This window comes from Dermacentor variabilis, chromosome 6, assembly GCF_050947875.1.
Source record: "Dermacentor variabilis isolate Ectoservices chromosome 6, ASM5094787v1, whole genome shotgun sequence".
Classification (NCBI taxonomy): Eukaryota; Metazoa; Arthropoda; class Arachnida; order Ixodida; family Ixodidae; genus Dermacentor; species Dermacentor variabilis.
In genome coordinates, this window is record NC_134573.1 from 21,500,972 (window position 1) to 21,523,737 (window position 22,766).

The 22,766-nt window shown below is 45.4% G+C and overlaps 1 protein-coding gene across 2 annotated transcripts in view; it reads right to left on the reverse strand.

Annotated features, from left to right (window-relative positions):
- Positions 1 to 22,766, reverse strand: part of LOC142584682 (epoxide hydrolase 1-like) — an 87,708-nt gene that overhangs the window by 16,007 nt on the left and 48,935 nt on the right. For both annotated transcript variants that reach the window (XM_075694869.1, XM_075694868.1), the window contains exons 4-5: positions 4,325 to 4,487; positions 1,459 to 1,591 (exon numbers count right to left, since the gene is read on the reverse strand). In XM_075694869.1, coding sequence (XP_075550984.1) covers positions 1,459 to 1,591; positions 4,325 to 4,487 — 296 coding nt within the window. The remainder of the gene's footprint in view (positions 1 to 1,458; positions 1,592 to 4,324; positions 4,488 to 22,766) is intronic.

Genomic DNA, 22,766 nt, shown 5'->3' on the forward strand with positions numbered 1-22,766 from the left:
TGACCACCTGGGGTTCTTTAACGTGCACCTAAATCTAAGCACACGGGTGTTTTCGCATTTCGCACCCATCGAAATGCGGCCGCCGTGGCCGGGATTCGATCCCGCGACCTCGTGCTCAGCAGCCCAACACCATAGCCACTGAGCAACCACGGCGGGTGTAAAAGCATCTTGTGGACTGAGAAGCACCTCTGGAAATGTGCAAACATGAGCTAGTGTGTACATGGTTCTTGCGTCTGCGTGCGCGCGTGATGGACAAAGCCACCTTCTCCGCTCAAGGATACCCTATGGAGCAGAAGCACGCCATTTTCTTTGTTCTACGCGCATCGATGTCCGTATAGGAACTATGTCTAACCTGTATCATTGTAGCGGTGGTATGAAAAGATATATATATATATATATATATATATAAATTTGAAGAAGTACTACCAAGTTGAATACAGTAGCCGAGGAATTGTATTTTTCAAAATCCAGCAGAAACTCATACCGGGTAACATGCTTTTTATCGACATATCGAAGTATAGCGATGCGGGCGGTCACGTGCGTCCGTTCCTCAACTAAATTTCGTTCGATAACTTGCAAGTTATTGGTGCTTGCAATGGCATTATTGCGGCGGGGCGTCGCAGCAGTATCGATCAATTATTTACGCAATTCTTAAAACTACATCTCTTGATGCGATATTAAAAAAAATCGATTTTTTTTATCGCTTCGATTCCGCAACATGGCGGACAAGCAGCGCTTTCGCAGCTGTGTCTGCGACGGAGTGAGCTTATACATTAACGCAGTCGAGTTTCCGTAACCTCGGGAATTCACATCTACATTCATTCGATACAAGCGCACATTCGTAAGCGAAAAAGTCTGAAAGCCGTGGAAGCCAACATAATTTTGTTTAATTATTATTTGTGTTTTTAGTATGGGCTAGGCATGCAGGCTGAAATAAAGTATTACAGCCTGCGTCCGACCGTTCGACCAAGGAAGTGGACTGAGACAATATCAGGTGGCCACGCCTGTGCTATTTCTAATTTCTCGCTCATGACGTGGTCTCGAGATATTTTCTCGCGACTTTCCTGCGCCGTTTGTGGCTCGGTGTACAGCGGTCACAAATATTTATCGACAGCTGCAGACAACTTGTGGCGTGGGTTTCTCGTGTGCGGATAAGTTATTTGCAGGAACAAATTTCAATAGTTTCATATGTTTTTGACATCCGTGTGGCTGCAGGGTGCGCCTTCTTCCTCCAGCTGCTGCCCCAACCCACTGTCGTTCGTGCTACGCGCAGCATGACTATGCCTACTGCATGTGCCGGTTTAAGACAGCCAATGTGAAGGATCTTTTTCGTGTCATTTTCCTTTGTGTCCCGTTATCGTTGCGTGCCATTTTCGTCCAAGTCTCCCGTGTTGTCACGACCGACTCGTGAACTGCAAGATGCGAAGGCCGCCGTAACAAGCCGGCCAAGTGGCTTACCTGTCAGGATAGTAGGTGGCCATGAGCTTCGCAATCATGGCTCCCCAATCTCCTCCCTGCACGTAGAACTTCTTCCGCCCCAGACGGTCCATAAGCTTGACGAACACACGGGCTGCCTCGAGGCCATTGAAACCTGCGCAGAGCCTCTCACGATTAGGTTCCGCTACAGGAGTGGCGGCCCTCGTCGCGGGACGTCCGCGAAACGCTGGCTTCCAAGCGGTTGTTGCCGCTGCTCTTTGCTAAAATGAAGATGGCGTGATGGTTCCCGAGTCAAGGCTGTATCGAAGATGCCTTGGCTATACTAACACTCATTCTGTGTATCTTTTATTAATGCACATTCGGCAAGACCGGCACCTGTACCTTCGGTCTATAGATCAATGGAAGATAGCGTATGTTAAAAAACAGCCTCTATTGCAGAATAAACAAATCTTCCCAGTGTCACTGAAGGCTTGCAAATTACAAGTAAAGCTTATTTTACCTGCAAATTTTGTGTTTACTCACGTTTTTATAATTAGAACGTGCTATGAATATGAAAACTTTGTCAACTAAATCGGGTGTAGTGGCAAACAGCGACTAGGCTACGCTGTGCTAGCCACAACTTGTAAGAAAACTAATAATAACAGCGACAAAAGCTGCACCGCTCTAAAGTTTACTGAAATATCAATATTAAATGAAAGTCTGGCATATTACGTGCCGAAACCACGACCTGACTATGAGGCCTCGCCGTAGTGGAGGACTCCGGATTCATCTTAAAACGTCGGCTTCTTTAACGTGCACTTAAATGCACGGTTCACAAGCGTTTTTTTTTTTTTGCATCTGGCCCCCATTGAAATGCTGCAGCCGGCGTCGAACCCGCGACCTTGAGCTGAGCAGCGCAGCGCACATAATCACTGAGACATTGGCTGCGTGTCTGTGACAGCTGACTGACCACTCGACACAGTTACGCCTATCTTTCTAAGCTTTGGATGAGGCGAATGATGCCTGCTAGCAACAACTCGTCCCGGAGCACATGCCAGTTCGACGTGTCACCAGGCAAACGTCGACGAAGTCGCCCATTTAAAGATCACGCACCCTGGCAGGTCCCTTACGACCACTGTGACCACAAGTGCAACCCTCTCTGTTTAGCGTCCGCCGTCATTGCTGTATGGACGCTCCGCGTATACCGTCCTCCCCAAACTGTCGTGTTCCGCGGCATGTGATAGTTCAAAGGCGCATGACCGGCATCGCCGATTTGCGGGCAGCGCAAGATTCTTATCTTCGCGGGTTCTTATCGCAAATCGGTGAAAGTCCAACACTGTCCCTGTGCATGTGGAAGGCAGTGGCCAACAAAGCATCGTCTGCCTTCGAAAGTCTGCACCGTCGCACCAAGCGCGTCTGCTCGGCTTGAAGTTATGCCAACTGGAATGCCCTGCTTCCTTACAAGTAAGCGAGCCTTACCTTTGCATTATTTCAGCAGCTGCCGCTGAAACATCTTTCCAAAAGTGGTGTTCAAAAACTGCTCCGTCCATGCGCGGACGGTGGTTCGTCTTGGGTGCGACGGATGCCTGGGGTTTATTGCAGAATTTCTTATTTCTCTCTTGGCACATTTAACAGCGGATGCGCGCCCGGTCAGCGCCCAAGTGCTCACCCTACGCGTAGCTGCATTTCTTGAGATACATTACACAACTCTGAGGTCGCAACCAGCGTATAACTTACGCAGCGCCTCATTCAGCTACAGATGATGACTACACAACGCGACATTAATATAAGCATTCACTGGTCACATTACAATGCAAAGATGACGACGCAAGCCATGTACTTGGGCTAATCTTGAAGAAACTACCGAACAGTCTTCCCAGCAGATGCACGCCATAGTGCACAACCATGGTGCACAACAAGTAGGAAGGCTAGCGGACAACGCGATGGGTAATCCACACTGAGCGTGGTTCTGCCAGGGTTCACCAAACGGCGACAGCTCCCAATGTCGCGGCGAATGGACTACAAGTTGATTTATACTTGAAACATTTTACCACGGAAGCGGTTTTCATCGAGGTTTCCCGCAGACTTCCGCTTCACATAAATTGTACGTCCTCGGATGACATGGCGGCATACGGCCTGCCCGCTGCAGGCCGCACGTATCTAGCCATACTGCACGTATCTGCATACCACACGGGTCGCCGCTTCGAACCCATTTGCCCCCTTCACGGGAAGGGAACTGTGTAGTAGACCTTCACTAAGCTACCTCGGCAGCAAAGTTCCGGCGGTTATCTCGGCGGTAAGTCGTTCTTCATCTGCAGTAGTTATTCTGTAGATAACATTGCAGATGGAGGACGACTGCACTGCAAAACACGCGGGGCAAGAGTTCTATGGGCGCACTAGCGTGTTTCCGCAGAGTTGGCTGCTTTGTGTGAAACCGAGAGAGCGGTTTGTTCATATTAGGCGAAGCGACCGCAAAAACGCCAAATATTCGCTGCTCAAAGCAGTTTTCTTCTGTGGAACGGGCTTTGCGTTTACGCCACGATATACATCCATTCACGCAGTGTACTTGCAGGCGATGTCAATGAAGGCAGCGCTAAGAAGACGAAATGTGCGCCTAACAGCCGTTCCTGAAGTCAATAAAACAGCTTCATTTGCGTTTAAGCTACAGGAAGAAAAACTGCTGATTAGCTACAGCATTTGAAACAAAATAAGGTATGAAATACACCATTCAGTGCTAAATTTGTTTTTTTTATGTTGCTGCTAAGCGTTTTGGCATATGCGAACTTTGCAGCAAGTGACGCGTATTGAGCATCTGCTCCGAAAAAAGGACCTCTGCCGGACCACTTGGCGCAGGAGCAAAGGCGGGGAAGCTCCTGCAGCATTGTTGTGTTGACACAGAGCGCTGTACCTTTTCTGTGCGGTGCCTCGGAGAACCCGTATCCTGGGATGGAGGGGCAAATGACCTCGAACGCGACTCCCTGCTTGGGAGTCGCCAGCTGTCTGGCGATCTTCAAGAACTCGACCACCGATCCCGGCCAGCCATGAATCATCAGCAAGGTGTACACCTTGGTCTGCATCAAAACAGAAGAACTCGCACTGTAGAGAAGCTCCTTCCCCACGCCATCCACCACTCAGGTGCAAATGACTTCAACATAGAGCAGCACCAACATGTAGCGTTCACTAAAGCTTCCCAAGTCCAACATGGGAGATCTAATTTGGACAAAGGTTATCGCGTGCGTAATCGCAGTCCTAGCTCGTTCGTGTTGCCACCGGCGAAGCCAGCTCCGATAGCTCGCCTGGTGAACAGACTCGAACGGGAAGATTATACTCCTTTACAATAACTCACCGTTGATTATAACTCACAACACGTGGGTCATTCCACGCCAAATCAACCAGCGTTTTTTCGACCATCACAGATATAGCTGAAAAAATTTCCACATGTTTGTTAGAGTTCAAAACTCATCCTCCATGTTTATTTTTCCTTGCAAAAATTGTGTAGAACTTTGACGACACTTTGTTTTTCCTGCCAAGCTGAGCTAGACGGCATCAATCAACATTTTTTCTCAAAGACACACTGTGTGATCCACTCCTTCAAATTGCGTTTGTGGCAACCCAAAGATGCGATGTGACTGCAAAAATTGCAAATGTTATAAATATTCGAATACTTCGATTGGTTCTGGCCCTAGCAAAAGCGTGTAAAATTGCACAGTTTGAGTTTTTTTCTCGGAACGTAGAAAAACCTGGAAGTCAAACATAGAATATATGCCGGTAGCCCAGTTAACATAGTACAGCTAAAAAATATTTAAAGTATCGAAGCTTTAGCCGTTCGCATGAAAAAACATTTTAAAATTCCATTTTTTTGCAAAAAGCTCCATATTCAAGGTAAAAAAAGGGGCCTTGGTGGTCGGCCTAAAAATATATGCATTACATCATTAGATAGCCGTACGTGTCTACTATGCATGTGGGAAGTTATAAAAAGGTGTTATTTTTTAAACGCAAGAAATTATTTTTTTTAATTATCAGTATGTGGATCACCTAAACAGCGTACATATATGAAGCGTAGCCGTCCTTCAAAGACATATTGGCAACAAAGTGAGCCCAAGGAACTATTCAGGAAGGGGCTTGTGTCTTTTTTATTGTATGCAAACCAAGACAGGCGATTTCCAACGCCGTATCCCTGACTTTTTTTTCCATGGCTAAGAAAATTTTATGTCAACCGCGTTTTAATACATTAGCCTGAACATAGCCCGTATCACTTTTATGGCCAAGCAGGTGCCGGCTGTCGAACAGCTTTAACAGTGCTTGTCTTCGACGAAGACGTGAATGCAACTTTTAGTTGAGAAAGTGACGTCGGCTGAAAATAATGTAAAGACCTGGTTCCGTTAATGCGCATAGCATTCGCAAACCTGGACGACAGTTCGACCTCCCGCTTAGATATTGCACTCTCCGGCACCCAAATTGGTTTTATATGTAAAAGGCTTTCACGTGCCCACTTGTACAGCTCAAACGGTGTCAAAATCTGCCTTGAGAAAGGCCTTTGTAGGCATGCCTTGGCAGCCAACCGTTTCAGGGTGCCACCCACCCCATCACAGGCACTTTTTCCGTGTGATGTAGCAAAAAAATGCCATGTAGCATCCAAACTAAAATATCCCTTGTGGTAGCACAGGTTTGCAAAATTCTTTCTGTTCTTATACTGGGAAGCAGCCCCATCCGAAAAGTAGTGCACATGTTCCACCAGCGGCATGTCTACTTTAAGTTGTTCCATCAGCACCTGCTGAAATGTCGAAACAGCGGCAGTCATATGGTCGAGGCAGTCGGACATCACCACGTACGATTGCACATGTGGTTCATCAGAAGAGTCCGTCGAGCGAGAGTAGACTACAATCGGGTGTACTGTTGCTTGAGAGTTGTCCCAGTATATTGACTGTGGGGCGCTCTGAATGAGAAAGCTGTAGTTTTCAGAGAAATCCATTATAACTATGGCTTCTGCAGGCGTGAGAGCGGTCTTCAAGTTGCGTAGGTGCCGAGCTTGGTGCTTGCTGACAAAGTGATGCGATTTTAAGTCGCTTATCATCTCAAGGAGACGGTCTACGAAGTCGTTATGGGTAAACAACATTGTTTCCAATCGGCACCGCACTCCACTAGCCCACTGACTGACAGAAATACTTGCTGCCAAATCCCGGTTCAGTGCAGGAGAGCTCAATATCAGCGATTTGAGCGACGAATCTCCTGGGCAATTGCTGCATATACCGGTCATAGAGCATTCATTCGTTATCTCACACACAGTCATCTGAAGGAGCGAATCGATTGTTTGTAAAATGCCCAAGGACTGCAGCATCAATTTTACATTTTGGTGGTAAATGCAAACACAAACGGAGTGCGTTCCCGGAGCACCGGCAAGTAAACAGTGGCGTGGCCTCAGGTAGGCGAACTTAGAAAAGCCGCACTTCAGCTCTGTGTGACTTTTCTTCCATTCCTCGTGCGCTTCCTTAAGATTCATTAGCTGCAATCTTTTTTGCTTGCCTCGGACGACGTCTTTCTTGCCTGGAAGACAGACGGATGTATGTTCATCCTCATAGAACTTTATTATGCTCCTTATTGTTCTGTCGTCTAGCGGTCTACTTAACTTTGATGTAGGAGAGCCCAAAATTCCTCCCTGTTGCCTAATTTTCATAGCAATGCGAACTTGACTTTCGGATGCACCAAAGTACTCAGCAACTTTCTTTCGGGACCATGAACGAGGCGCCAATGCCAGAAGAGACATTTTTTTCGACCGTTTTCTTTCTCGTACGAATCGATCTCTCACGTCTTCAAGAAGATTTTTATAGTCTTCCGCAAGTGCGGTGGTTGGTGCCATTTCATAGGCTACGCTTTGCACTTGAGCATCTTTACTGTCATCATTGGGCAAGGTGCCACCTGCGACAGCCGCTTCTTCCTCATGGCGCTTCCGTTTTCTGCTCGAGGTCCTTCCAGTCCCATCTCGTGGTGCAGCACAGTTTGTTGAGGTGGATGCATTCCCTTCAAATGTAGACTCGCATATTGTTTCACAATCTCCCAAGCACTTATTGGCTGCGTCTAACATTGCCCGCATTTGGAAACACCTGACTTTACATTGCGGACAGAGTCTTTCACCAGGAACCAGCCCCAAGAGAGACACTGCTGTAGCGAGGCCCAGAGATATGACCCACGTACCCCGACGGTTTGACCCATGGTCGGAGAAAGGGTCCGAGCATATCTTTGACGCACATAGTGTCGTGAACTTCTTAATATAGACGTAATAATGGTGTGCACATACTGTTTCTAAACTGTCCTTGTCGCTTTTCGCACGCAATACCAGAATACTAAGTTCACGTTCATCTAGGCTGTCAGTTCTAATCAGGCAGGTCTTTTTCACTTGTGTCGTCTTATGACAGTCTTTGGGTCCCAGTGAGCAGGGCAAAATGTGTTCATCTGAAAATAGAAAATACATTAACCGATTTGAGGGCTAGATTTTATTTATAATGTGTTGCGTGAATGATGCGAGTGCTCTTTCTGCGTTTAATTTATACTTATTTGTAAATTTCAATTTATGAATGTATGAAACATACCTTGCAAATTTGCAGGATTCTCTGGGGAAATTAGGCGGTCGTGAAGTTCCATGTGCAATTGGAGGATGCTTTACCTGGCACACACCAAGCACAAGCCGCATTGCACTGAAGCGTGCGTCTCTTCGCAATGAAATGCAGATGATCACACCGTCTGCCTTGCGTCTGCGTTGCAGACGATGCTAGCTTTGTCGTCTGGATCCCAGGCCAGCAAGCCTGGGCCGCGGAGCACCGGAATCAGTGCTCTACCTATATTGACTCTCGCGTCGGAAAAAAGCCGTTGCTGACACGAAAATTCAAAAAATAATTTCTTGCGTTTAAAAAATAATACCTTTTTATACCTTCCCACATGCATAGTAGACACGTAGGGCTATCTAATGATGTAATGCATATATTTTTAGACCGACCACCAAGGCCCCTTTTTTTACCTTGAATATGGAGCTTCTTGCAAAAAAATGAAACTTTAAAATTTTTTTTCATGCGAACGGCTAAAGCTTCGATACTTTAAATATTTTTTTAGCTGTACTATGTTAACTGGGCTACCGGCATATATTCTATGTTTGACTTCCAGGTTTTTCTACGTTCTGAGAAAAAAACTCAAACTGTGCAATTTTACACGCTTTTGCTAGGGCCAGAACCAATCGAAGTATTCGAATATTTATAACATTTGCAATTTTTGCAGTCACATCGCATCTTTGGGTTGCCACAAACGCAATTTGAAGGAGTGGATCACACAGTGTGTCTTTGAGAAAAAATGTTGATTGATGCCGTCTAGCTCAGCTTGGCAGGAAAAACAAAGTGTCGTCAAAATTCTACACAATTTTTGCAAGGAAAAATAAACATGGAGGATGAGTTTTGAACTCTAACAAACATGTGGAAATTTTTTCAGCTATATCTGTGATGGTCGAAAAAACGCTGGTTGATTTGGCGTGGAATGACCCACGTGCTAGCGTTACGAACCCAGGGCAAGTAAGCCACTTTTGCCATTTTATTCCCCGCAAACATAATTTGCAAAGAGTAAAATAGCTAAGACGTACTTCAGTGAAGCACTGAGGAGGTCATGTCAGCATTTTATGCACAATAACTTGAGACCACAAGTCACATATTTAAGCGATGCAGGATACCCTAGACACGTGGTCGTGATAGTCACCGAAAGATTGCTTAAGAAAGCACAAGAAAAAGGTCCCAAGTATGTGAATGGTACAAGCACGCTGCCACTGTCAAAATGAATGTTGCCGCCATCCCCTACATTGGTTTTTCTCAGCGACTAAAAGAGGCTGCTTGAAGGAGTAACACTACCCTGTTTTGTTATGTTTTTTTTTTTCACTGCGTTAAATTTAGTAAGCCTGAGCAGGAAGACAGTGCCAGAAGAAAGTGCCTGCGAAAAAAAAGCATACAAACAGGTTCACTGAAAGCACTACATCAGCCGTATAATTCTCCTCACTTGTGCAAAGAACTACATCGGTCACACCGGTAGACGCATAAATGACAGCTTAAGGAAGCCCACTAACAAAGCACTGAATGTGTGTGGCATCTCATGGGTTCATTTCCCTCCAAACCTAATGATCTTCAAAGACTCCCACCATGGACGCCGTTGATTAACCTCTTGACGATACTTTGGCTGGTGACGTTGGGCTATAGTTGAGCGATTTAAGCTCACGGCGTCACATAGAACAGGCATTCTTCTGCTGCTCGCAGTCAGCACGACCAGCGCTATGCAATACCGAAACAACCAAAACTTGAACGAGTGCGCGGATCTGTGGCCGAGAAAAGCAAGTTTTCGTCACGTGCTGCGTTGTCAAGAGCAACATCAGTGAGCTTTTTTTTTTTCTTTAATGGGAAGTATGCTTCTACGAGTCAAACCAGTCTTTTTCAATGAGTTCGCTTAGAGCCCTGATGCGAGCGAAAACCCGTCTGTCGGCTTTTGTATGGCAAAAAAGGGACAGGAATGGAGAGGAGGCCGGCACAGGTGGAAGGGGAGGAGGCACATAGCGTCACGAGAGAGCGCCAAGGGAAGGTGGAGCACAGAAGTTCACTAAAGTCCTGCTATCTAGGAGAGGTAGGTGCAGCGCGGCTCGAGGACAGAGGATGTAAGGCGCGTCATACGTCAATGAGAAAGGCGGCGGGCGGCGGTGCTGTTATGTGGTCTGCACAATTGACGCTCGGACATAAAAATCGTAAAAGCGCAAACCACAAAATAACAAAAACGAGACACAAGCGCTGACTGTTAACTAAATTTTATTGACGGACAACAGATACCTTACATAAGAGGAAAGGCAGAAGTGAAGGGGACTCGCCCAGAAACAAGATTTAATGACGCTCGGACTACAGTACATCACGGAGTAACATGCGGACACATGTCGCCCCTTCTCAGAGTCACTCACTTGAAATTAAAAGGCAGGGTGCATTTTGTGCCAACATGTCTTGTGTCATGCACCCGCAGCATTGGCTTGTTCCTGTTCCTCTTTTTAATGCGTAAGCATTATAGGCGACTCACCCAGAAAATTTGTCCATCAGTCTTGTCTGTCTGTGTGTAACGCGTAGCACGATTCGCGCTATAAAAAAAACAATAAAATCGAACGGAAAATTTCGAAAGAAAAAAATTATGAGCCGTTCCACGTGAAGGTGGGTGACCGGCGAAGCTGTGTAGTACACGACAGAGACGTGAGACAGAATATTGAACAAAGGTACGGACATATTGTCTTGATCGGTGGTCATCGTGACGAAAGGTACGCACACACATTTATTTTTATACATCCGCGTTCATTCGTGTCGTACATTCATCATATACATTTGTATTTTCATTTCGCGATAGAGTGAGATATCGGGAATCCGGCGACGGCGCCGCCTGGCTGGCCACGGGGAGCTGTTGCTCCCGCTCGCTGCCGCGGAGTTCCGAGCTGAGCAGCGCGGCCGACCGCCGCGCCCGCAGATTTTCCGGGGACGCTTCCATCTCGATACATCCCCACGAGGCAAATAATTTGAGAACGAAATTACCGCAGCCAGGGCCAGTGCCGTCAGCGCCTTCGCAGACAGCATGGGAGCGCGGTGGGCGCCACCGGAGCCAGCCGCAGAGGAAGACGACGACGAACGCGTGAGCGGCGGCAACGAGCCATTGCTGATGATGATAGTTCTTGCTCACACAGTTTCTCTGACGGACACGAAAGATGCATGGAACCATAGCCATAAACAGCTTCGCTGTAAAACGTTAGCGGTGATGAGTTTTGAACCTGCGTCCCCACGCCCAGAAGCCACGTGTCTCACCCATTTGGCTAAACAGCGGCGCTTGCAGAATGTGAATATATCTGTACCGGCGGCTCCGGCGGTACAAAATAAATGTCAAAGGAGAACAGTTTCTATGAAGGCATTGTTGAAAGAGTTGGTGATAGTGGACTAAAAGCCCTCTTTAAGACCACATGTAGGGCTTTCTTAGAGCCTTCTAGACGTCAGAAAAATTCCGGTTTTGCCAAAATTTAGTTCCAAACACGTCGCATGCCCGAAGCGTTGGTGGTCGCGGGATGCACCTTCCATTGGGGCATTCCTTCACCGACCTAAATTCCACCGCCCTCTGAGGGCTCATGCACTGCGCGTCGCGCAACACAGACAGATAGGCAGCGAATTAGTTGATAAAAGTTAGATGTTGATATATTTAGTTGGTAAAGTTGAGTGATGAAGGGTTATATGCCCTCGTCGCATTCCGATCTCGAAAAATCAATGAGCGCCCGTTTCAATGAAATAAATGATACGCTAAATGTGCTCGCGCAGCATACCGAAGCAATCAGCCAATTAAACACTGAAGTTACTTCTTTAAAGAAAGTTATCAATGCGCAACAAAAGAAATTGGAAGATTTCGAAGACAGAAGTCGGCACCGCGATTCAGTTGTTTTGGGCCTTCCTGAATCCGACCGCGAGAGTCCGAACACCTTAAAGCACACAATTACTGAAGACCTCATCCACGTAAAGCTGGGATTATCGGTCAGTACCATAGAAAGGGTGCATAGAATAGGGAAAGAACGGCCTGATAATCCTAGACCAGTCATAATGAACTTTTTTGATTACAATGAGAAATTGGGCGTCGTACATAATTCATTCAAACTGAAAGGCTCAACTATTTCTGTTAGCCACGACTTTTGTGTGGCTACTTTAAAGAAACGTTCTAAAGTATGGCAACATGGCAAACAGTTTAAAGCTAAAGGCCATAAAGTTTCTCTTGACTATGAGCGATTTCGGCTAGACGATACTATTTACGTTTGGGATGAGGCCACCTCGCAGCCTGTTATGCTACTTCAGACTAATTTGCCTAGAGCTGGTCCTTGATTACAAACAGAGACGCTCCGTTTTATCTTGCCTATTAGAAGAAGTCTTCCCAACAAGTCAAACCAATTAGAAGATATCCTCATCCTCTATGACCCACACATTTTGGCAGTCATAGAAACTTGGTTGACACCGGAGATAAATGACTCAGAAATAATTCCCCCATCCCACAAAATAATTAGACACGACCGCACTGGGAGAGGAGAAAGCGTTGCCTTGATCGAAAAAAGGGAGATAAATTGTGTCCAGCTTCATCATCATATGCTTCATCAGCATAAATACGACAGCACGAAAGCACTTGGTTTGACGTTAAATATCGAGATTTTTCTGTTTTAGTCGGTGTCGTGTACAGTCCTCCCAAAGCCCAGTGTCATTCGCGGAATCTCTTGCCGTCTACCTAGAGCGCAGGCTCCGACCTAATCATAACTTTTTGATGGCCGGTGACTTCAATCTGCCTAGCGTCGATTGGGAACAGCTGTCAATCTCTGGCTCTCGTGATGCTGACAGTGCACGCGTCCTTCTTCATTTCACGTTCTTTCATGACGTTAAGCAGGTTGCACTACATCCCACGCGTGTCACAGACCTGACCCAATCAATTCTTGATCTTGTATTTATCAAAGGCTTGTCGGAAAATCCTACTGTTGTCTTAACTGAAGGTATAGGTGACCACAAACTTGTACATGTGGACTTAGAAATACAAAAAAGCGTCCAAGTTACACCCAACACACAGTCCTTCCTAGATTTTTCATCAGCTGATGACGAATCCATCTTGTATTGCTTACACTTTTCCCTTGATCAATTTAAACGCGATGATGACGTCACGCTTCTCTGGGACAAGTAAAACTCTGTTGTTAAGTATTTTATTCACAAATTCGTACTGACGCGTAGCAATAAAACTAAACGTCATAATTCAGGGATCACTCGTGAAATCATTCATCTCAAACGCAGAATAAAGCGCAAACGCAAGTATAAGCTAGCTCAGAGTACCGAATTCCGCTCTTTAAGGAATGCTTTACTGATCAAACTACGTAACGCCCGTTACAAATTTCATAATCAGACTATGATTAAATTCTTTAAAAAACTTCTCAGACAAGTTTGGGCGTTTTCTGTCTGACTCTAATCGAAGTGTTCAGCAGCTAAGAATAAACAACAGCGTAAATTCTAATCTTAATGATATCGTCAATGAATTAAATGATACATTTTATAAAGCATTCACTCGACTTTCAGTTCTCAGCGCCGATGATAAATCATATACGCCATCTGCATCTCAATCAATTCCTGACGTTTCAGTTAGTCGCGAAGGAATTTTTTCTACGTTGCTTCATATTGACGTAAAAAAACCGCCTGGAGCCGACGACTTGCTAACTTTCTTCGACGCTGCTTCGAACTAACTTCTAAATTCCTATACATTATTTTTAATGCATCCCTCAAACAGAGCCCAGTACCAAAAAACAGGCCCACGGCCTCGGTAACATCGTTGTTTAAATCAGGTGATAAACTTATTCCTAACAATTACAGACCTATTTCCCTCATAAGCACATGTTGTAAGTTCTCGGAGCATGTTATCGCTAATCACATATCTAACCACTTGGAAGCGAATAATTTTTTGTTCATTTCCAGCATGGCTTTCGTAGGAAGTTTTCAACCTCAACTAAATTGTAATCCATTGTACACGACTTTGCCAGTGCCATAGATGACCGCCTGCAGATTGACACAATATTTCTAGACTTGTCAAAGGCATTTGACCGTGTGCCACATGCAAATCTAAGAAATTCTTAAATCACTTGGACTACCAGAAAACATAGTGCATTGGATTCAAGCTTATTTAGCGAATCGTGTTCAGTTTGTGGAAATCGATGGTTTGAAATCTAATAGCCTGCGTGTCTTATCCGGTGTACCACAGGGGTCAATGTTGGAACCCCTGCTGTTTCTTATCTATGTAAATGATATTGCTAAAAATTTAGATCCTAATGTCAAGCTGAAATCGTTTGCTGATGATTGTGTCATTCATTCTGCTGTCAGCAGTTCTTCATGCCAGGATACACTTAACAATAGCTTTTGTAAACTCGTGGACTGGCGCGACGACTGAGGAATGCAAATAAGCTCTTCCAAAACGGTGTCAATGACAACAACACTGAAACGAAAACCACTACTTTATACTTACCACATTGGTAATCGGAACCTTGAACCTATTACCTCCGTGAAATACTTAGGCATAACAATTAACAGTAACCTCAAATGGGACACCCATATTAACAACATATGCAACAAAGCCTTCAAAAAACATTGCTTTCTACGCAGAAAGCTAAAGAAGTCACCGTCATCTGTCAAGCTGCAAGCTTATCGTTCCCTCGTACGCCAAGTCCTAGAGTATGCTTCCATAGTGTGGGACCCGTTCATTAATAAGGAAATTGATAAACTTGAACGAATTCAGCGCCTGGCTGCGCGATTTATTTGCACCGATTACAAAACCTCATCATCAGTTTCTGGCATCTTAGGCCAACTTGGATTGGATGCGCTCCCCGTGCGCCGTAAAATCGCCAGGCTGAATTTTTTTTTACTCGTTGTTTCATAATCAAACAGGTTTAGCAAATGCCACATCTATTACCCATGCTCCACAAAGGTCGTCGCATATTTTTCATTCTAAAGTAGTCCAGTCATACTTTGCCCGCACTAAAATCTTTCAGAAATCATTTTTTCCACTTACGAGCGAAGAATGGAATGATTTACCGGAATGTGTTGTTGAATGCACATCTTATGTTTAATTTTAAAATATGTTGAAAAGGCATCTTTTGTAGACTCTCTCCTGCTTTGGCAGCAATGGTGCCTGTAGTATTGTGTAAGTGAATAAATAAATAAATCAGGGCCGATAATGACTCGACGCGGATATAAGGTGCTAAAGAACGGTATGCGCTTATAATGGTGGGATCAATTTTGATAAAGTTGATAACGAGCGATAATAATTGATAAAGGTAAGATCAAGTCCGATAAAGTTAATAAGGACAGACAAGGGTTGCTAAGGCTAGGATCATGCCCGATAAGGTTGAGAAGGATCGGATACATTGCGATACATTACAATACATCGGTCCTGCAAGGACCGATATGTGGTCTGCAGTATGTTATAAAGGAAAAAAATAACGACCAATAAGGGTTTACAAGGGTGAGATCAAGTCCGACAAAGTTGATACCAGCCGCTAAGGGTTGATAAGCTTTTACAAGGGTGGGATAAGGGTGGCATGAAGTCGATATCGACCGATTAGGGTCGACAACGGTCTATACTGGTCGGAACGGGTTTCATAAGATTGATAATCACGCCGGCCTGCGTGGATACGAGCACTTGGCACAATGCTTACACATACTTGGACAACTCCAGTGGCATGTCTGCATGTTTTTTTCTTTCTGGTTGCAGTATCTTCTGTTCATTCTTATACAACCAGTATTTATTGTGCGCGTTCAAGAAATTAACCTTCAGTTGCATAGTGAGCCTTGCGATCGCCCTGTCTCCTTTTGTTGTCCCTCGTGTTCTCTGGCGCCATTTGCCGTCGTATTATGCAGGACTGTCTACGCGTGGCGTTCTTTCCTGTGCGATCGTCTGTTTAATTGTTTACGAGTCTTTTCCACCGCAAGAAGTACGAAGCAACTAGAGCATAACAAGTAGTATTATTCTTTTACTGTCATCGGTTCAGTGCTTGCGACCAATTATAACAAGCCAGTGTGCCGTCATTGGACAAGTGCTGGCATATCCGCGACGAGTTGTAGAGTTACTGTATGTGCTACCGCAGGTAGCAGAATATCGCGTCTGTTTTATCACGCCGCTAGCGCCTCTATTGGCAGAACGATGCATTGCGGAAAAGCAGATGTTCGGGCCAATTTTTGTATTTCCCAAGGCAGCCGCTACAGCGAACTGGATTGACACAAGTTATCGCCAGTCAAATTCATATCCAATCCGGCCGATCTTGCCGTTCGCTGTCCACGTGCGTGCTAGCTGCGTAGCAACAACGCAACGTGCGCAGCGCATCTCACGTTTGTTTCCGTCGGCCTGCCTCGTGACACCTTACTGCAGCAATTGTTTTTCTTCCTTTGTGTAAAACTAGTGAAGGGTGTTCAGGTAAAGACACTTGAACAAACAAATTTTCAGTCAACTGCCTATTGCGTCAAGTGTGTATGAGATGAAATTGCTTCACTAACAGCTACGTGCTCTTTGGGCTGTGCTAAAAAATCACAGCTGGAATATTAAAAGCTACTGCAAGTCTGGATTTTTTTAAAATAATGGAAGCACGTAGAGTTATACAGAAGATTTAGCTGCAATTACCAGTTTTCTGCATGTGATGCACCACACTGCTTTCACAGAAGTGTCGTAAAAAAGCCAGCTCACATTTTCATGATTATGCACTGCTTGGGTTGTTTCTGAATATGAAAGAGGTTACTACTAAGCAAAGATATTTAATCTACTGCAGCTTATGTGAAGCAGGATGCAAGAGGAATGAATGTCGTCATTTAACATACGGTAAGGGCCTAACTGTGTTTTGAATTATTCCCTATAATGTAGCTATGTCAATCCTGTGAGAAAAACTTTCGCTACACTCCCACAGAAGGCTACTTTTGGAATCCCTGCAGTGAAAAGGCACATAATGAAATCACACTTGCAGGTGTAGCTGATATCCATTGCTTGCTGGTAGATGGATATGTTCCTACACAAGATCTAATATGGTACCAGAGTCGAAATATCAATGGTTGGTCATTGATTCACCAGTTATATTTTAGACTGGCTACATGTTGAGAGCTATGGCACATAAGCAAGTATGGGCCTCATTATATTTAGTACAGTTCCCTTTGTAAAAGAGCACAACTTGATAAAGCTCACTATATCAAAATATTTGCACGCGCATACACTAGTGTTCTTGCTTTTTTTTCTCTGAAATTCGCATTGTGATTTCATTGCCAAAAAAAGAGGTAGTTGCGGCTCGGTGCTTTTTGTAACTGTTTACATGCTAAAAGAGCACTGCACTGCTCTTAGTAGCGTATTTATCTCTGTTGAAACAAAACCTAAGTGCCAAGCAGTATTCAAGAGAAGGAAAGTTATTAAAGTATCTGATTGTTTACCTCAATTACTAAAGTTTGTCCAGTTTTTAATACGCTATGTTATTTCGAAACTTATACTACCTTGTGAAGTAGCTTTTTCGCACGAAACTTCTTGTAGGATTCCCGGAATCTATAATATAACATCACCATATTCCCTAAGTTTATTCGGTGCGATCTAATCGTTACCGTCGCGGTTCACGAATGCTGCATCTGATCGGCGTATATAGAATACACAATCTATCCTAGATACGCGAGTGCCCATACGTTATTAGGGCGGAGAAAGTGCCCAGGTGAATGCAAGTCAAAAAAAAAAACTAATATACGCGCTGCATCTTACGCCGCGCGCTAAAAAGGGGCAGCGCCTTTTTCTTCACAATCTAATCCACTCAGCTGTTTCGATGCGCTTTGTTTGCGATTAGGCGGAAAAGCGGTGCAGAAGCGATGCAAAAGCGTCCACGGTCGATCGACGATACGCTAGGCATGTCGCCTGCAAAAACGGAGTGCGGCTTCGCCGCATAGACTTGGTTGCTTCTCAGGCAAGATGGCGGACCAACGCGCAACTCTGCTACCTACGGTAGCATATACAGTAACTCTAGGACGTTGGAATGGAATGCGAAGGGATTCACCCGGTGAGAACCGTCGGTGACCATCCAGAAGCGCTACGGTTTTAAGTGGACGGAAGAAACAAGCGGTCAGCCGTCGAGATAAGCAAGCGACGTTTAGAGTATAGGTGGAAAAAAAGCACAGAAGAGATTGATACAACCGGATCTCTGTTACAGTCATAGGTAGCGACAGTATTAAGGTAGATTCTGCCGGGGAAAAATATTGTGTTGATGTGCACAAAAAGGCTAGATAAAAAATATGTATGCATACCTGATAAAACCAAGCAGGCTAGGTGACCATTTGTCACCGCCCCATCTCAAGGCGGGTGTCGTTAAATCATCATCACAGGGTGCCTCGATGCCACGTTTCTCCACAGAGGTTGGTCACATGTCTGGTTGCACCGCCACAGTATGCCGGAACAGGCGCGCTAGCGGGAATTTAGCTTTCGCTGAGAGTAATTCTAATTTTCGCAGTCTGTACGTGCATTGCAATATTTATGTCTCACCCTATAAACGGAGGTTGGACGCTTTCAGTAAAGCAATGCTACAATGAGTTTCGAGCCCAGTCCATAACTATATAATCGTTTTTGCCGCGCTTTTGCTTACGCTAACAAATTTGTGTAACGTTCACGTATATAGATGTTTTACAAGTTGTCCTTCACAAAGACTGACGCAGCTCTTGACCCTAGAAGTTTAGCTGCGTCGTGCCGTGAAAACATTTAGGAGAAAACAAGGTGAGTAAATACGGCAGCGTTACCTGTAGCTGCACGTAATGCGTTCATCAAGATATAAATCGCGCACGTGAAAGGTAAGAGTGACAGGGAGCACGGGGTCGGAAACGCTCTTACATTAGCACACAGGCGCACCACCTGGGTGTCGAAAAGCAAGATCGAGATCGCGGCAAAATGCAGAAACTCTTGTGTACTTAGGCATACGCGATGGAACCTCAGGTGGTCAAAATTATTTGGATGTTCCTCACACCGCATAATATTCAGATCGGGGTTTTGGCTCGTAAAACCGAAGACTTTATTCTGTTTAACAAATGAAAACAGAAGAACTATAAATATAGTGTCTAAACATCTTGCTGGAAGAAACACATTTGCCTTAGTTCTGTTACACAACGACCCGTGATGAGCACAGAAATGTGAGAAAGAGAAACATAGCGACGCATCTCGCTAAAAGAGAGAGAATATTTATTGCCATAAAATAGGGGGCGATCATTTTTACGTTTTCTGGAATCATCAAAAATCGCCTGTTGCAGGTAGCATAACACTGGTAATCGATATGGTTAACTCAGATAGGCGGATATTACTTGCAGGAGAAATCAAAACACATATTCAACTAATTAAACAAAGTCATAAGTTAAGTCCCTAATTAATTATTTCCCACCACATATTGTAATTTACGAATTGTAGCTGGTGAGATTGCAAGGCATTTATCCACTTGGAAAGAGTTTCCAGAATTACACCAGATTGGAGATCTGCGCCATCAAACTCGTCGTAAGAATGCCCTTTTGTTCCATTGACTTTTTTTAACAAAATGCTCTTTTATGCATTGAAGCATAAAAGCAACTAGAACATCCATGTATTTCCTACCACACTTGGGGAAATATCTCGATACTGGTGCCGCTGCTGGTGTAAATTTTCGGCAGTGGCGTAATCGTGTTGCTGCCGAAAATTTGCCCCCGCAGCAAAGTGAAATACCCCTGCTTTTGGTTACAGGAATATTAGCTGTGTTTGTCTAGTCGAGATCTGCGCCACCAGGTGGCCACTCATGTTTACGCCTCGGCCGCTGCGCTCCAACACTGCGTTTACCCGAATACCGGGCAAGCTCATATACGCTAGGAGAACCTAATAACTACTGGCCGTATGTTGGCACGTTGGCGCCTGCGTAGCCAGCGGGGTTCGCTAACAGCAGGCGCTGCGCCGCAGGCCTCGCTCTCTGTGCAACAGCGATGCGGAGTCCAGCTGGCACTCGTCTATCGGCCCATGGCCGAGCAGTGCGCTCGCGTTATTCAGGCGAATATGTCAAGCGGTCATCATGGTGATAAGATGATTAAATTATGAAGATGCACAGGCTGGACACACGGCAGTGGATTGGGTACACGCAAGAACACACGTACGCACTTTGAGCAGCGCAGACACATCCGAGTTGTAAAATCGGCAGCTACATAGTGCTGCACACACGCGAGCGCCTTTGGCGTCTACCGGCGAAACGTTCATCGCAGCTCTTTCAAACCACGCAAGTGTCTTTAGAAAGTCAAATAAAGAATCTGGTCAATGCAATCGAAATAACTCGCGAAGCGAGTCGATCTGTGCAAGTCGCCACAGTGCCTACGAGCACAATTCATGGCCGTGGACGACATAACACTCAAACGAAGCTCTGGCATATATGTAAGCATCGCGTACATTACGTATACATTATTGTCGAGACAAGGGGCACTATAATGTAAAACTATTCCAAACTTTTCTATTCCGATTCTGCAATCACCGCGATTGGCCAAAAACTTCTTTGACCACCCCCACTTCACCTGTCTGTCACGCGACGTCACGAATTCCGCGAAAGCTCCCCATCTGATATGACGTGTACAGACTCATTATGCATAATTTGACCGAACAAAACAAAACTAGTTATTTCTGATTCGACGCCTTTTTGCCGCTAGCCCTCGGCTATTGGTGAAAAGCTTTCGGGCTGCCCCCACTTCACCTGCCTCTCACGCGACGTCACAAAGCCGCAAAAACTTACCGCGTCAAAGTGACGCGTACGCGCTAAAGATGCATTAATATGCCGAAGAAAACTGAATTTTCTTCTGAATAGCCGCAGGCTGGCTCGTTCCGAAAGGAATGAAAGATGGCTACTGCCGGTCGCTTTCAGCCCTGGCTACTCGCCCCTGCCGGAGAGCATGGGTTTATTTGCGTGTGGTAAAAAATTTTGCGTGGCCGTATAACATTTTCGAGAACCTTCGGCACGTTTACGACCTCGTTCTGCAAACTCTTTTTTGCTGAGGATCCGTTTTAGCGTCATTCCTAACCTTCCGTTGCATGCCACCGCGATTGTCGACGAGCCACCGCAAGATAAGAGAAAGCCGACCAATCGCACACGCCCGCCCCACCCTCTTCGTCAGGTTATCGATATTCACTGCAGTGGCTCGGCCCCATCGAATACCTCTCCCCTCGAGCGTGCTCCTCGCCTCTTGCGAGCCAATTAGATAAGACAAGCCGCTCAATGTAGGCAATGTTATTCGTTTTTCAAGGAAACAGAAGTGACCTCCTATGAACGAGGGGAGGAGCATTTGATTGGTTTGTTCGGAAAACCCTGCGGGGGACAGCCCGATGCTTGCGTCGGCGGTTACGCAAATTTGCCGTCAGGAGATTGGAATAAAAACATATTGGAATAGTTTTACGTTATACGGCCCAAGAATTCTTATTTTTGTGCTAGTACTCGACACTAAAAAGAATTTGTCCACCAAACTAGCCTCAAAAGCCTTCTTCTAACTGGAAGCAGGCAGCCAACCTGAAGCCACAAAACAAGTACGCAGTTACGCGCCGAAAAAGCACAAAAAGCATCTGCTTCTGCCAATTTCATAGCTTTCCATCATCGCTCCCAGCACAGCACACAATAATCAAGCTTTAAGTACTGTGAAACTCCATGCGCAAACACCCAACAACAATTTTTAATGTCTCACCTTGTGTAACTCTGTGGGCGGCTTCCGGGCGAACGACCGCGCAAGGAGGAATGTCACTACCTTTCAGTTTTATTCAGGAACCTTAAGGTGCTCTGGTACTGTTGCCGTGACTTGAATGAGGCGAGAAAAGGAATGTTGTTGCGCTTCTTTATGATATTTTACTGATTTAAATCACGACTCAAGGTGCACGAGGGCTAAAGTGCGTGGTGGAGCATATTTCTCAAATGCGTTTAATTTTTTTTCTGCAGACACTCCCCATATTCAAGTGAGTACGTAGAAGTGGAATGTCTGTGCAAAAAAAAAAAATCGTCATGTGGTGGAAACGCACTATAACAGAGCGTGTGCTTGCCAATCGCGTCAGTGGTCATCGAGGGTCCTTTCGGTAAGCTAACAACCGAAGCTTCAGGAAAGCTCTCTAAATGCTATCCGTATTTTTTCTCAAACAGATCACATATACTGTTGCGAGAGAGGGGCCTTATTTTCCGTGGCCGGTTCGTACAAGCATTAACCCGCAGAAAGGCGCGAAAGTGGGAAACTCACTTCCGAGAGTTACACCATGGAGGAAACGCCAGATAAGACTGTGGCGGAAACGAACGAACGCAGTGCAGAGCAGCGCGATAACGGGACCTGTCAGCCGGAGAACCAGTCTCGCGAACCGAAGAACGACGATGTCCTTGAGAATGCGTTATTGTCGCCAGTGTCAACTATAGTTTCACTACACTCATAAGTTGGAATAGAGAAGAGTTGCCTACTGAGCAGGCGGAGGACCCCACCATTTCGGAGATCAGAGAACGCCAGAGAATGAGTACTCCAGCAAAGAACAATATTTCTTTCCAGCTGAGAAGCGGAGCGACATCAACCAGTCGTCCCCCAGAAGTATCGCGCCGACTTGTTGCGGCTTTCCTGCGGCAGTTCGCGGTCGTGTCACCTTGGAACCACGAAAACAAAGCAGAGGTTGTTACAAGAGTATTAACAATGCGAAATCAATAAATGCCCCGTCACGTGAAAATTGGGCGCTGCAGTCGGCGGCATGACCGAATGATGGTACCAAAAATGGCGAACGGCAAGAAGTAAAACCACATA